Source organism: Microplitis demolitor, chromosome 6 (genome assembly GCF_026212275.2).
Source record: "Microplitis demolitor isolate Queensland-Clemson2020A chromosome 6, iyMicDemo2.1a, whole genome shotgun sequence".
Taxonomy (NCBI): Eukaryota; Metazoa; Arthropoda; class Insecta; order Hymenoptera; family Braconidae; genus Microplitis; species Microplitis demolitor.
In genome coordinates this window covers 22703930-22716601 of record NC_068550.1, presented here as the reverse complement: position 1 = coordinate 22716601, position 12672 = coordinate 22703930, and the positions used below count along the sequence as shown (strand labels likewise).

At 28.3% G+C, this 12672-nt stretch overlaps 1 protein-coding gene across 6 annotated transcripts in view; it reads left to right on the top strand.

Annotated features, from left to right (window-relative positions):
- The window catches only part of LOC103575125 (uncharacterized), a 60098-nt gene extending 47768 nt beyond the window's left edge, over nucleotides 1-12330 (top strand). For 4 of the 6 annotated variants that reach the window (XM_014443838.2, XM_014443836.2, XM_014443839.2 and 1 more), the window contains 9 exons: nucleotides 3240-3544; nucleotides 3739-3802; nucleotides 5565-5660; nucleotides 6734-6834; nucleotides 6943-7074; nucleotides 7305-9098; nucleotides 9162-9270; nucleotides 9712-9819; nucleotides 9897-12330. In XM_014443838.2, the coding sequence (XP_014299324.1) occupies nucleotides 3240-3544; nucleotides 3739-3802; nucleotides 5565-5660; nucleotides 6734-6834; nucleotides 6943-7074; nucleotides 7305-9098; nucleotides 9162-9270; nucleotides 9712-9819; nucleotides 9897-10405 (3218 nt within the window). In that variant the 3' untranslated portion in view covers nucleotides 10406-12330. The remainder of the gene's footprint in view (nucleotides 1-3239; nucleotides 3545-3738; nucleotides 3803-5564; nucleotides 5661-6733; nucleotides 6835-6942; nucleotides 7075-7304; nucleotides 9099-9161; nucleotides 9271-9711; nucleotides 9820-9896) is intronic. The other 2 variants (XM_014443837.2, XM_053739847.1) reach the window with 1 other exon arrangement.
- Nucleotides 12331-12672: the final 342 nt, after the last annotated feature.

The following is a 12672-nucleotide window of genomic DNA, read 5'->3' as shown; positions in this document are numbered from 1 at the left end:
TGAATTACATATATATGTATATGTATATATATATATATATATTTATTTGCTGAATGACTTGATTTGATAAGAACATTTAATTTATTTATTTGTTTTTATTTTTTATGCCACGATTTATGAATGAAGATTTCCGTATTCAATTAGATTTATTATCTACAAGACATATCAAGGAATTTGTTTATTATTTTATGATAATCGTATATTTTTAATTCCTATGTAAATTAATATTGGCTTTTTTTTTATTTTAAAATTAATTCCAGTCAATTGAATTTAAAATTTTAAGTTTAATATTGTAATGGGGCTCAAGCCACACAAATGGTTTTTTAGAGAATTTTATTCTCTATCAAATCATTATCATACATTTTTATCGAATCTTTGATAGTTTTATCAGACTTTAAATTTAGTATCAGCCGGATCAAAATCTTACGATTTATCTAAAATTTAAATTTCTGATTAAACTTTAAATTATATAATAATTTAATAAGACATTTTTTAAATATAATTTAATTCTCTATAAAATAGTACTCATGTATTTTTCCCCTATGAAAATAACATATATGGTCTAAATATATGATAAATATCAGAAAATATATGTGCCGAATTTAACTATATTTTTTTTATTTTAAAAAATACAATATTGATCATATACGAAAAATATACTTTGATCATATATAAAAACATATATTTATATTGTGTATGGAAAAGAAAAATTTCTTATTCGTTTGACCAACTCCAATCAAATTAGATCCAAATTCTAATATACTCTTTAGATTACAGATTAAATTTTCAAAATTAGTTAATTTGATGGAAATATATGATATACCCATATACATATACATACACCGAATAAAATATATGCATAAATATAACAAAGATAATATATGGTGCCATATATGATATAAATTATATGCTATCATATATTTCATTTCATATAAAAATTTTATATATTTTGAATATAAAAGGAAATATATAAATACAATATATTATAAGATAGATGTAAATGTATATATGGCTTAATATAAAAAACATATAAGTTACATATATTTGCTACTGTATATAATTTTATATTAAATCGGCCAAAATCGCTATATGATTTCTTATAATATATCATATATTTTTTGTTGCAAACATATATGATTTTATATATTTTAAGCATATATTGTTTTTTTTTACGGGTTAATTTATCTATCAAAATTAAGCTAGAATTCGAACTAAAAGTCTAACAGACTTACAAGAGAGTACATCTTATACGTTGCGAATTTTATGGTAATGGTTTTGATAAAATTTATCATCATAATGCTGTCGAAAACAATCGCTTCGTGATAATTACTATCATTCTGACTAATAATCATTCTCACCAGTAAAAGTGATCGTTCATATAATTAATAGCAATAATTATAATTTTAGCTGAGGATATTTGTCATGCCGATGGTAATAATTACCGTCGTGGATTTTAAAAGTCACTGCAACTTTTTAATTATTTTGTACCGCGTAATTTTTTTTAAAATAAACTTGTAAAAATTAAGGAATTGAATAGTTTTATTTTTTATAAATTTTTAAAAATTAAGTACCCGAATCTTCAATTGTCGGTTGAAGGGCTGTCACTTTTTAGCATCCGTGTGTCTATTGACCACGAAGTGTTTTTTTATTTATGACCGATTTATATATTTTTTTCCGTGAGAAATATTAACATTAAATAATAAAATGAAGTACAAGTAATTGTACAATTAAACTGGTCAATGCACTGAAAAATTAAATAAAAACCGGTTGTTGTAAGAGTCGAGAATTTTTTAGTTGTGCAGTATGACAATAATTGTTAATAGAAGACAGTAATAATTACCATGTTAATTATAATTATTACAAACGCACGATAATGAATGTTACTGTTGATGTATTTTAAAAGATATCATCAAGCGATTGTAATATTAGTAGTGTTGTAGTAATTATCAATATACTGATTTACCATTCAGAACGATAACTATTATTAATGTGTGTTTTAAATATTAACATATTGTTAAAGTTACAATAATTATGTAATTAATGTGTTTTGCACTAAAAATGCGACGGTTTTAATAATTAATGGTATTCATTATTATTTAATTCTTACCATAGATTGGTACACGCAGAAAAAAATATAGTAAATTTTACTAAAAGATATGAGAATTGTTAGTAAATTTGGATAGTAATCTTTAAACGCTTATGATTTATATGAAAAATTAATAAACAGATAAGCATATTTTACAAGTCGTTTAGTAATTTCTACTAGTTATGGAAAATCTCCTATATTGCATATTAATCTTTAGTTATATTTAGTAAATTTTACTGTACTAGAATGGAAAAAAATAAAATTAAATATTTATGAGTTTTTAACTTTTTATTATCATTGCTGTCATTTTGATTATTATTGTTATTCATGTGATCCGTATTGTTGTTGGTGTCGATTTTTGTTTTTTTAAAAAATCACTTGGTTTGAACCGAGATTCGAACCCTGATCTCCCGCGCGCGAGTCCTTTCCTATGTCTGACGGCCCGATGTCTTCTTTGGACAAAAGTTATCCCCACCAACTTTTAATTTTATCTATACACAGTAGAATTTACTATACAGATAGTAAAAAAATATAATCATGTTAGCGAAAAATACATTGCACAGTAATTTTTACTATTTTGTATAGTAACGAATCCTATATTGTATTAGAAAATTAACTTCTTTAAATTAGTATTTATTAATAGTACTTGTAGTAAAATTTACTATGCAAATAGTAAAAAATATACTACGCATAGTAGTTTTGAATATCTAATTGTGTAATAATTACTAACTAGTAAATTTTACTAAACGTTTAGTATTACAATACAGTAATAATTACAATACAGAATGTATTTTTTCATATCTGTCAGTAAATTTTACTATAGTATTGTAATTTTTACTGTACTTTTTTCTCCGTGTAGTTCTTTTCTGGGTTTGAAAAATTGCTACGGTAACTATTACTGTTGAGTCCTTTAACTATTAACATATTTTTTAAATTTCAGTAATTATGATTAATGTCTGTTGCGGTAAAAATGCAAATTGCACTTTAATGACACGGTAATAATTACCAGCGTATAAAAATTTGAATAGTACTTGCCATAAAAATAACTGTAAAAAATTTTTTGTACACGACTTTTTCCGTTTCTCTGAAAGTCGTGACCCATAACTTCCGACTTAACTTTCTCGAAAATAAAAAAAAAACTAAATTTGTTTAGAAGAAGCAGCATTGCCTTCGTCAGGAGTATCGCCATCAATTATCGATGGGTCATCATCATACTATAATGATCAATCTTCACCCGCATTACCGGCTCCAGAACAAGATATCGTAGAAATAGAATTAAACCGTCGTTTCTCCGAGACAGATAATTTACTGTTGGAAAACCTGAATATCGAGAATAAACGTCACCGTCATACTGGAAGATTTCTTACGATGCATAAAAGAAGACGTAAAAAACTTACAACAAGATCATTAAATCAAGATCCAGGTCTTCTTGATGATATTTTTCATGGACAAGTTCAGGTTACTTTTTTTATTTATCTAAATAAGTCTATTTATTTTATTTAATTTAACTATTATTCATTTATTGATATGATTCGGCGCATTTGAGTTAAAAAAATAAATGATAGCTAGTCGGTATGAATGAAAATTAGCCATTTAAATAAACACAAATGGTCAATAAAATGTTATTTTTTTTTTTAATTGAACTGTTGCAGTGCATGCTGCAGAGGGCCGGTCACTGGCGTTTCAATGCTTTCACCCTGGAGACAGTATCCGGAGGTTAGTGTACCCACAGGCATTCGTTGGCCATTGATTTTCTACATTCCGACGCCATTTCACTCATTGCACCTTTTATTTTTTATCATTATGCTTTTACTTTAACACCATTAATAGCTCGATATGTATACTGTTAATATTAATCCATTTTTAAGGATGATTGTTATGAAAATTTAATGGATTTTTTTAATTTTTCATACATTGAAAAAAAAAGTGCTGTTAAAATGGTGTATACACGGAAACGAGTCTACAAAATATTCAAATATTTAATTTGCTTTTAATTTCGAAAATAATTTTTAACAGTGTGAAATTAATTATGAGAATTTTGGAAAATAAATTTTGACAGAAAATTTTGGGGATAAAAATAATTTTCAGGGGCAGCGATTTTTTTTTTTGTTTAAAGTTTTGAAAGTAAAAAATTTCTTGAGGTTTTTTATCAAATTTAATTTTTGGTAAATTTTAAATCACGTTTCAAAATTGATGACTTCGAAACTATTAGTCTGGGAAAAAAATTTATGAGACATTTTTTTTGTGAAAATGTATGAATTTAAAGAAAAAAAATATTCAAGAGCTCAAAAATTAATTTCATAAGAGAAAATTAATTATAAAGGTTAATAATGAGGTGATCAAAATTCTAGTCGGTAAATTTGAATTTTTTAAAGGTTTTAAAATTTATAACTTTCAAACTATTAGTCAGGGAAAAAAATTTATGAGACATTTCTTGCCGAAAAATATATGAATTTAAAGAAAAAAAATATTCAGGAGCTCAAAAATTAATTTCATAAGAGAAAATTAATTATAAAGGTTAATAATGAGGTGATCAAAATTCTAGTCGGTAAATTTGAATTTTTTAAAGGTTTTAAAATTTATAACTTTCAAACTATTAGTCTGGGAAAAAAATTTATGAGACATTTTTTGTCGAAAAATATATGAGTTTAAAGAAAAAAAATATTCAGGAGCTCAAAAATTAATTTCATAAGAGAAAATTAATTATAAAGGTTAATAATGAGACGACCAAAAATTCCAGACGGTAAATTTGAATTTTTTTGGTTTTAAAATTTAAAACCTAAACTATTAGTCGGGGAAAAATTTTGTAAGAAAATTTCGGTGTAGAATTATATAAATTTCTTAAAGAAAAAAAATATAAAGAATTTGAAAAATTTCCACGAATAAAAAAAGTAATGAACATTGATGAGAGTCAAAAAAATATGTTTTAAAATTTGTAACTGAAAATCTCCAAGCCTTAGAAAAAAAATAAATGAATACTTTCTGCAGATAAAAGTGAAAATGAAATATAAAAAAATATCACACATCTGAAAAAGCACTAGTACATCCTTCAAACCAGGACAAACAATATCCAAACAAAATGTTTTATCTTAAAATAATTTTATCTCTGTTAAAGAGAGTCTATTTAAACAAACTGTTGTTTCATTGTGTGTACAAACACAATAACTCCACTTACATATTACCGTCTATTGAATTAGCATCTCTACTATAGTTATTTATTTCTCTAACTTACGCTCCTCTAGTTCTACAACTTTATTAACATTTACATCCACTTACATCTACAATAACCACCACTAAATTATTTAAATAAATAAACAATAACAATAATAATAAACATTTATTTAATTACTAATTAGCGAATATTTTAAAATTAATGCTGTAGTCTTATTAATCAGATGATTTCCGTTAATTTGAATACCCACATCACTATATTTTAAATTTTCAAAATTTGCTCCTCATAAATTTTTTGAAATTTCAGGTCGTTCATTACCAGTATTATGTGTCCATTTATTTCAATGGTACGGACTTATTAATCGTTTTAATTTAGATGTTGTACGTGTTTGGAAATTATTTGGTAAGAAATTATTTCAATTAATTACGAAGTGTGCAAATACTCTTCGAATATGACTATTCGATTTTAATAATTTGAATTTTGAGATAGTTCAAAAAATTCAAAGTACTTGTCAGTTTTTTATTTATTTAAACTGATCTGATTATTCATTAGTTTTTTAATCATTCGATTAAATTACGAATATTCGATTTAAATTTCGAAGATGAAATTTTTATTTAATCTGTGATAATTTATGAATCATTCGAATTTTTCGAATAATTATTTAATTTACGAATAAATTCGATTTTTCGGATAATTTGAAAATTCACAAATAATTCGAATACTTAGAAAATTTACTAATACTTCGAATTTACGAACAATTATAATTTTTCGAATAGTTTGAATTTTCAAATAATTATAAAATTAAAAAATCATTCGAATACTTGGAAAATTTACGAATAATACAAATTTTTCGAATAGTTAAAATTTTTTTAAATAATTCGAAAATTCACAAATAATTCGAATACTTTTAAAATTTCCGAATAATGCTGATTTTTCGAATAATTAACCAACTTGTAAAATTCATGAATAATTCGAATACACGATTAATTTTCATAATTTTTCGAATAATTCGAATACTTTTAAAATTCACGAATAATTTAAATTTACAAATATTTCGAATGATTAAAAACTTGAATACTTGGAAAATTCACAAATAATTCGAATACTTTTAAAATTTCCGAATAATGCTGATTTTTCGAATAATTAACCAACTTGTAAAATTCATGAATAATTCGAATACACGATTAATTTTCATAATTTTTCGAATAATTCGAATACTTTTAAAATTTACGAATAATTTTAATTTACAAATAATTTTAAAATTCACATATAATTCGAATACTTGGAAAATTTACGAAAAATTAAAATTTTTCGAATAGTTTAGATTTTAAAAATAATTCGAAAATTCACTTATACTCCGAATACACGATTAATTTTAACGATTTTTCGAATAATTCATAATTTCGAATTATTTGCACACCCCTATTAATGACAAGTATTTAATTAATCATCTCATTTATCAATAAATTTTTTAGCTCTAATCGAAGAAGGCTATCACAGTACAAATCCTTACCACAATAGTATCCATGCAACGGACGTCACTCAAGCAATGCATTGTTTTCTTCAGGAAGACAAGGTAAAATAAATCATAATAATTATAATAATAATTATCATCTGGATGATTATTTATGAGGATAAAATTTCGATAAAAGGAAGACTAATTACTGTTTGTGGTGACGTTTAGATACGCAGACATCTTACCAGCCTGGAAGTTATGGCCTCACTTATTGCTGCGGTTACACATGACCTGGATCATCCTGGAGTAAACCAACCATTTCTGGTGGCTACCAGCAATCACTTGGCTACACTCTATGAAGTAAAACATTTTTAATACTTTCATTTCCTCTTTTATCATCGGTACATTAATTGGCGCCAAAATTTGAAAATTTTAATTTAATTTTCCCCTCTAAATAATGAATATTAAGGCATGAGATCGGGATCATTTTAGAGCTTAGACTTTTACCGAAAATTTTTATAAATATTTTACAAGTCTAGGAGCAATAGCTTCCGAGATATTAATTATAAAACTTAATTTTTTATTACCAGAACACTTCAGTCCTGGAGAATCACCACTGGCGGTCGGCAATCGGATGTCTCCTGGAGTCCGGAGTCTACCAGCAGCTTTCCCCCGAGCTACGGCCAACTCTCCAGCAATACATAAGCTCTCTAATTCTCGCAACAGACATAACGCGTCAACAAGAATTTATCGCACGATTCAAGACTTACCTGGACACCCGCGAGCTCGACATGTCCTCTCCCTCCCACCGGCATTTCATCCTCCAAATAGCTCTCAAGTGCGCAGACATTTCGAATCCCTGCCGGCCATGGGACATTTCTCACAAGTGGTCCCTCAAAGTCTGCGAGGAGTTCTTCCGCCAAGGGGATTACGAGCGTCAGCTAAATTTGCCCGTGACTCCGCTCTGCGACCGCGCCAGCATGTCAATTTCCAAGATCCAAGTCGGATTTTTTGAATTCGTAGTGACTCCTCTCTATCAAGAGTGGCACCGATTCCTAAACTCCAGTCCTCTGAGTCTCAAAATTATGGCGAATCTCCGGTCAAATCATCACCGCTGGCAGTCGCTAAAAAATTCCGACACTCCCATATCCTCATCTCCCAATTCCATTTCAAAATCTCTCAGCAAATCCGTTACCAAGCCCTCTCCCGAAGACAACACGAGTTTCATTCGAGCTTCCTCTGATCTTTCAATCGATTTGCCCTCCATTACAAACCCGCCATCTTCTATTGCCGCGTCTCTGGCAGTTCCGGTGAATATTCACGGGCGACGGCACTCAGTTCCCTTGAGTTTAAGCAAACCCGCAGTTAATTCTCATCGCCGCGAAAGTGTTCCCTGTACTCCAGAGTATCCGAAAATATTTAAAAATTCATCATTCAATAAATTATCATCCCTGTCGTTGCTTTCTACCCACAGTGCCGCCAGTTACAATGAAGATGAGCGACCTGTTAGCGCAGAAAATCTTCTTCCGGAGCCAAGTATCGCAAGTATTACGAGTTCCGCTGCTGCAAGCAAACTCTGCGAGGTTCTGCAGCCAGAACGAACTACTAATAAATTGACGAGACAGCAAACTTTTCCTCCATTGCAGCCGTGCAATCGAACTCGGTACATGTCAACCACAGCAGAAATGGCCCAGTTTCGGGTGGCCGATCTCTCTGAAGATATTGAAATTGAAAGAAAAAACGAGAAAGAAGACATGGAAATTTATCGAGCTAAGAAGAAATTGACCAGTCGTAGCTACACTTTAAATCCTGATACTGTGACAAGTGACAGTAAATTTAGCGATCGGAGATACTCGGTCCAGTCGATGACGGGAACTAAACCTGATAAAGAGGAAAAGAAATTGAGATGTTACTCTGTCCAGGATGCGACGGACCCGGCGGTTATTTATGCGAATTTGACCAGCAGAAAGGACTCGGGACAGTCGAATGAATCAGCGAGGGACCTGGAAGAGTTCAAGGAAGAAGATTGGACGGGTGATGAAAACGCCAGAGATGAATGCGGGCCGTTGCCGGGCTCGGGGAAGGTCAGGGATGATCGAAGGTTCAGTACTCCCGTTGATGGGATAAAGGGAATGATTTTTGAGAATAGAAGATTTACCGAGCCGAGATTGGAGAGGGTTTTCTTTATTGGGAGTCCGCCGGAGTCTCCGCCGAGGAAGAGCAATTCGTCGTCTAGTGACGGCAGCGAAAAGAAGGTCGGGGAGGAAGGAAATTCTAAGAGGGATGAGGTCACTAGATTCAGAGGAATGAAGATTATCAAGTTGGACGAGGGCAGAAAAGAAAACGTTGACCCGCGGGGGGAAGATGGAAAGGGACGCAGAATGGTATGTTTTTAAGCTGTTACTTTTTTTAAGTTTTATTTATTTTTTTGGTTGTTTTTTTTTCAGGGATGGGCGAGAAGAGGTTCCGCTCCAGTTGGATTGATGTCGAGGATTGATGACTTTGGGGTGAGAAGTGACAGAAGACGGGGATCTGTTCCTACGGAGACTGAACAAGGTGAGTTATGATTTTTATATTTCACCTCTGGTAATTTTTTCATGTTATGAATACTGTTAATTTTTTTACGAAAAAGTGAGGTGATATTTGAGCAGCTGGTGCAATTTCACGTAAAATGAGTACCCACATCAATATGTTTGGGTAAAATGGTCATACCCTGATATTTTTTGTTGTCATGTGGGTCCTAAAATCATTTCTCTTTGAAACTTTTATAAAATTTTGAGTAAAATAAGTATATTACAGTAAAGTTGCTATTTAATTTTGTAGGATATTTAAGAAGCCGCCATTTTGTAATTTACTATCGACATCTAAACATATTGATGTGGGTACTCAAACTAGAGTAAATCACCTCCCGATCCTTTTTATACGATAAATTTTCCCTGGAACCCCAACTGTAACATAAAAAGCTCTCATTTAATCTGAACGATTTATTTGTTACAGTAACTGGACTCCGGTCAGCACTAGGACCGAGAGAAAACGTACCTCTGCCTCGACGAGCGAGTCTCCCTCAAGAGACGGCGTTGACTAACATCATCGGTATTCTAACCGGTACCAATAAATAAAAATTAAATAAATAAAATAAATGAATTTAGCAAATAAAATAAAATAAAATAAATTTTTTTTAGTCGATCGTGAAAATTATCCAGTAAACAATAACAATAATCAAGGAATAAATAACAACCCAGGATCAATTCAGCAAATTCGTCTTGTAGAATCGGGGCTCGTAAGTACTACTGGGAATCCCGGTGTTCCTTTATCACCTCGCCGTGGGTCAGTACCAGCAGATATATCTGAGTTACGTCGTGATTATTTTATCCGTAACGCCAGTAATAATCCTAGTGTCAGTAATAATGTATCAGGAACACAATTGCCACAGAATAAATCTATATCTCGTAATAATCGTAAAAAATCCCTGAGAAGACGGAGCTCTGGTGGTCCTGAAATGTTTTCGATACCGAGCACTGACGATAATGACAATGGCTGTTGTAGCAACACAACCACCAGCAAATGGACTGGATGGAAACGTGATTTAAAACGTGACTCAAATATTCCAGAGCCTAGTGTTAAGCGACGCGGATCATTGCCCGTTGAAATGCTTTCAGTAGCTCATTCTGCTCGTTATAATTTCAGATAAAACTCATTATTTATTTATTCATTCATTCATTTATTCATTTACTAGTTTATTTATATGTAAATACGCGAGTTTATTATAAAGTTAATTGATTAATTAATTCATTTTATTATTTATTTTAGCGGGGATGTAGGTTTTATATTTACGATTTTATCATTTTTTTTAGAGCGCCCTCTTTTTTCTCACATTTTTTTTTTTTTTAATTAATTCAATGATCTTTAATTGTCCTAATTATGTTACAATTTAATTAATTAATTAACTTAAATTTCGCGATTAAAACGTATCACTAAAAATAAGTAATTGAAATTAAGACGATTTAGTTAAAATTTTACTAGAGTATAAATTTCGAAAAAAAAGATTTTTTTTATATTTATTAAGAGTTGAAGAAAAGTATTTAAATAAATTTTAAATTAATGGCGGGCTTAGATTTTTAAATCAAAGTCAAAATTTTAATTGACTGAGAAAATTTTGAATTTTAATTTGAAGGTTTTAATCAGAGATAAATACAATTAACTTCTAATTAATAACTGTATTTTTTTTTTAAACAAATTAATATCCAAGTAAAATTTGACTTTATCTTATTAATATTAATGCTTGGATTTTTTAAGTTAATTCCCTGATTAAATTCTTCGATTAAATCTGATTTAAAAATTTTAATCGAAGTTATCGAACAAAAGTTGAATATGGTTATGAAAATTCAGTGATTGGATGAATTGGAAAAAGTAGGGGGAGCTCTAAGAATGCAATTAATCGCTCGTTTCACTGCTCGGAATTTAGTGAGGTTAGTGGGAGATTTGAATTTAAACGTTAGAATGTACGAATTCGTGATATTTTAAAAAGTTATTTATTTATTGAATATTGTAAGATAAATAAAAGAGCTTGCGGTTATTTAGAGCTCAGTTTAAATTTAAATAAATCTGGTAAGTAGTTTTTAAGATACGATAAAAGCACTGATTAATGATACCATTAATTATTGACGCTTCAATTTATTAATCTGCTTATTAAATTATCTTCAACACTTCAAAATTTACCGGCTTTAAAACCTAATTTTGAATATTTAATTTATCAATATATTTTTTTTTAGTCCATAAAGTTTTAAAATCGTTTATTTTTTATTAAATTTTATAAATAATTTAAGTCAATAACAAATAAAATTAAACTATTTTCTAACATTTAAATTTCAATACTTGTTCATTCAAATAAATTAAAATTTTTTATTTAATGTTAGATTAATCGCGCATGCGCATTAGAGGTTTCAATAATTCATAATTAATTTGACATGTCAATAATTAATGTTCTGGGCGATTTACTTTACCATTTTATAGTTAATCGTTAATTAAAAAAAATAATAATTTGTAAAAAAATATTTTAGTCTTAAAAATAATTTCTGAATATTTTTAAAATGTGAGAATTAATTGATTATTAAAATTTTTGTGTAAAAAGACTTGAAATTTTTAAATTTTATTAATTTAAGATAAATAATATCCGAGCAGTGTAAAAAATTATTCAAATAAGAAATTTAAAAAAATAGAATCTCAATTATACAAAATTAATAAATTAGCGCCAAATTAATTTGTGCCATAAAAAATTAAAAGACAAAAATTAAATTAAGAATTTAAAAAAATTATAATTGTTATTGACAATTAATTAATCAATTAACTGAGAAAAAAATTGTAATTATTATTAAAGCCTAGAATATGAATGGAAGAATTAAAAATAAAAATAAAGACTGGTAGAGAAATAATTTTAAAAATGAATTAATCAATTAAAGGATTTTAATTAGACATGCGTATGATTGGTTACTAGTAAATTTTTTTTAGTAATTATTATTTAATAATAAAAATGATAATAATTTAGAACAATGAAATTAACAATGTGACATTTGCTCATATTTTTAAAAAATAATAAATAAATAATTTTTAAATTTATTTAAATTGTTTTGTTATCGAAATATTTAAAAGTGTATACGATAATATATATTATTAATTAATTTTAGACATTCCCACCCTCGTATGTTCATATATTTATAATTCATTTATTATAGATTATTATTTAAATAATAAATTAGCGTTTGGTACAAGAGCCGAAGGCGAGTGTAGCAAACATTGGTATATTATTCAAATTAAATATCAATATAATTGATTAATAATTGAATTATATCGTTATGTAAATTATTAATCAATGAATAATAATAATAATTAGTAACAACATAGTGTGTAATAACGTTTTTTTTTATCGATAATAAAAAACGTTATAAAATATAAAATATG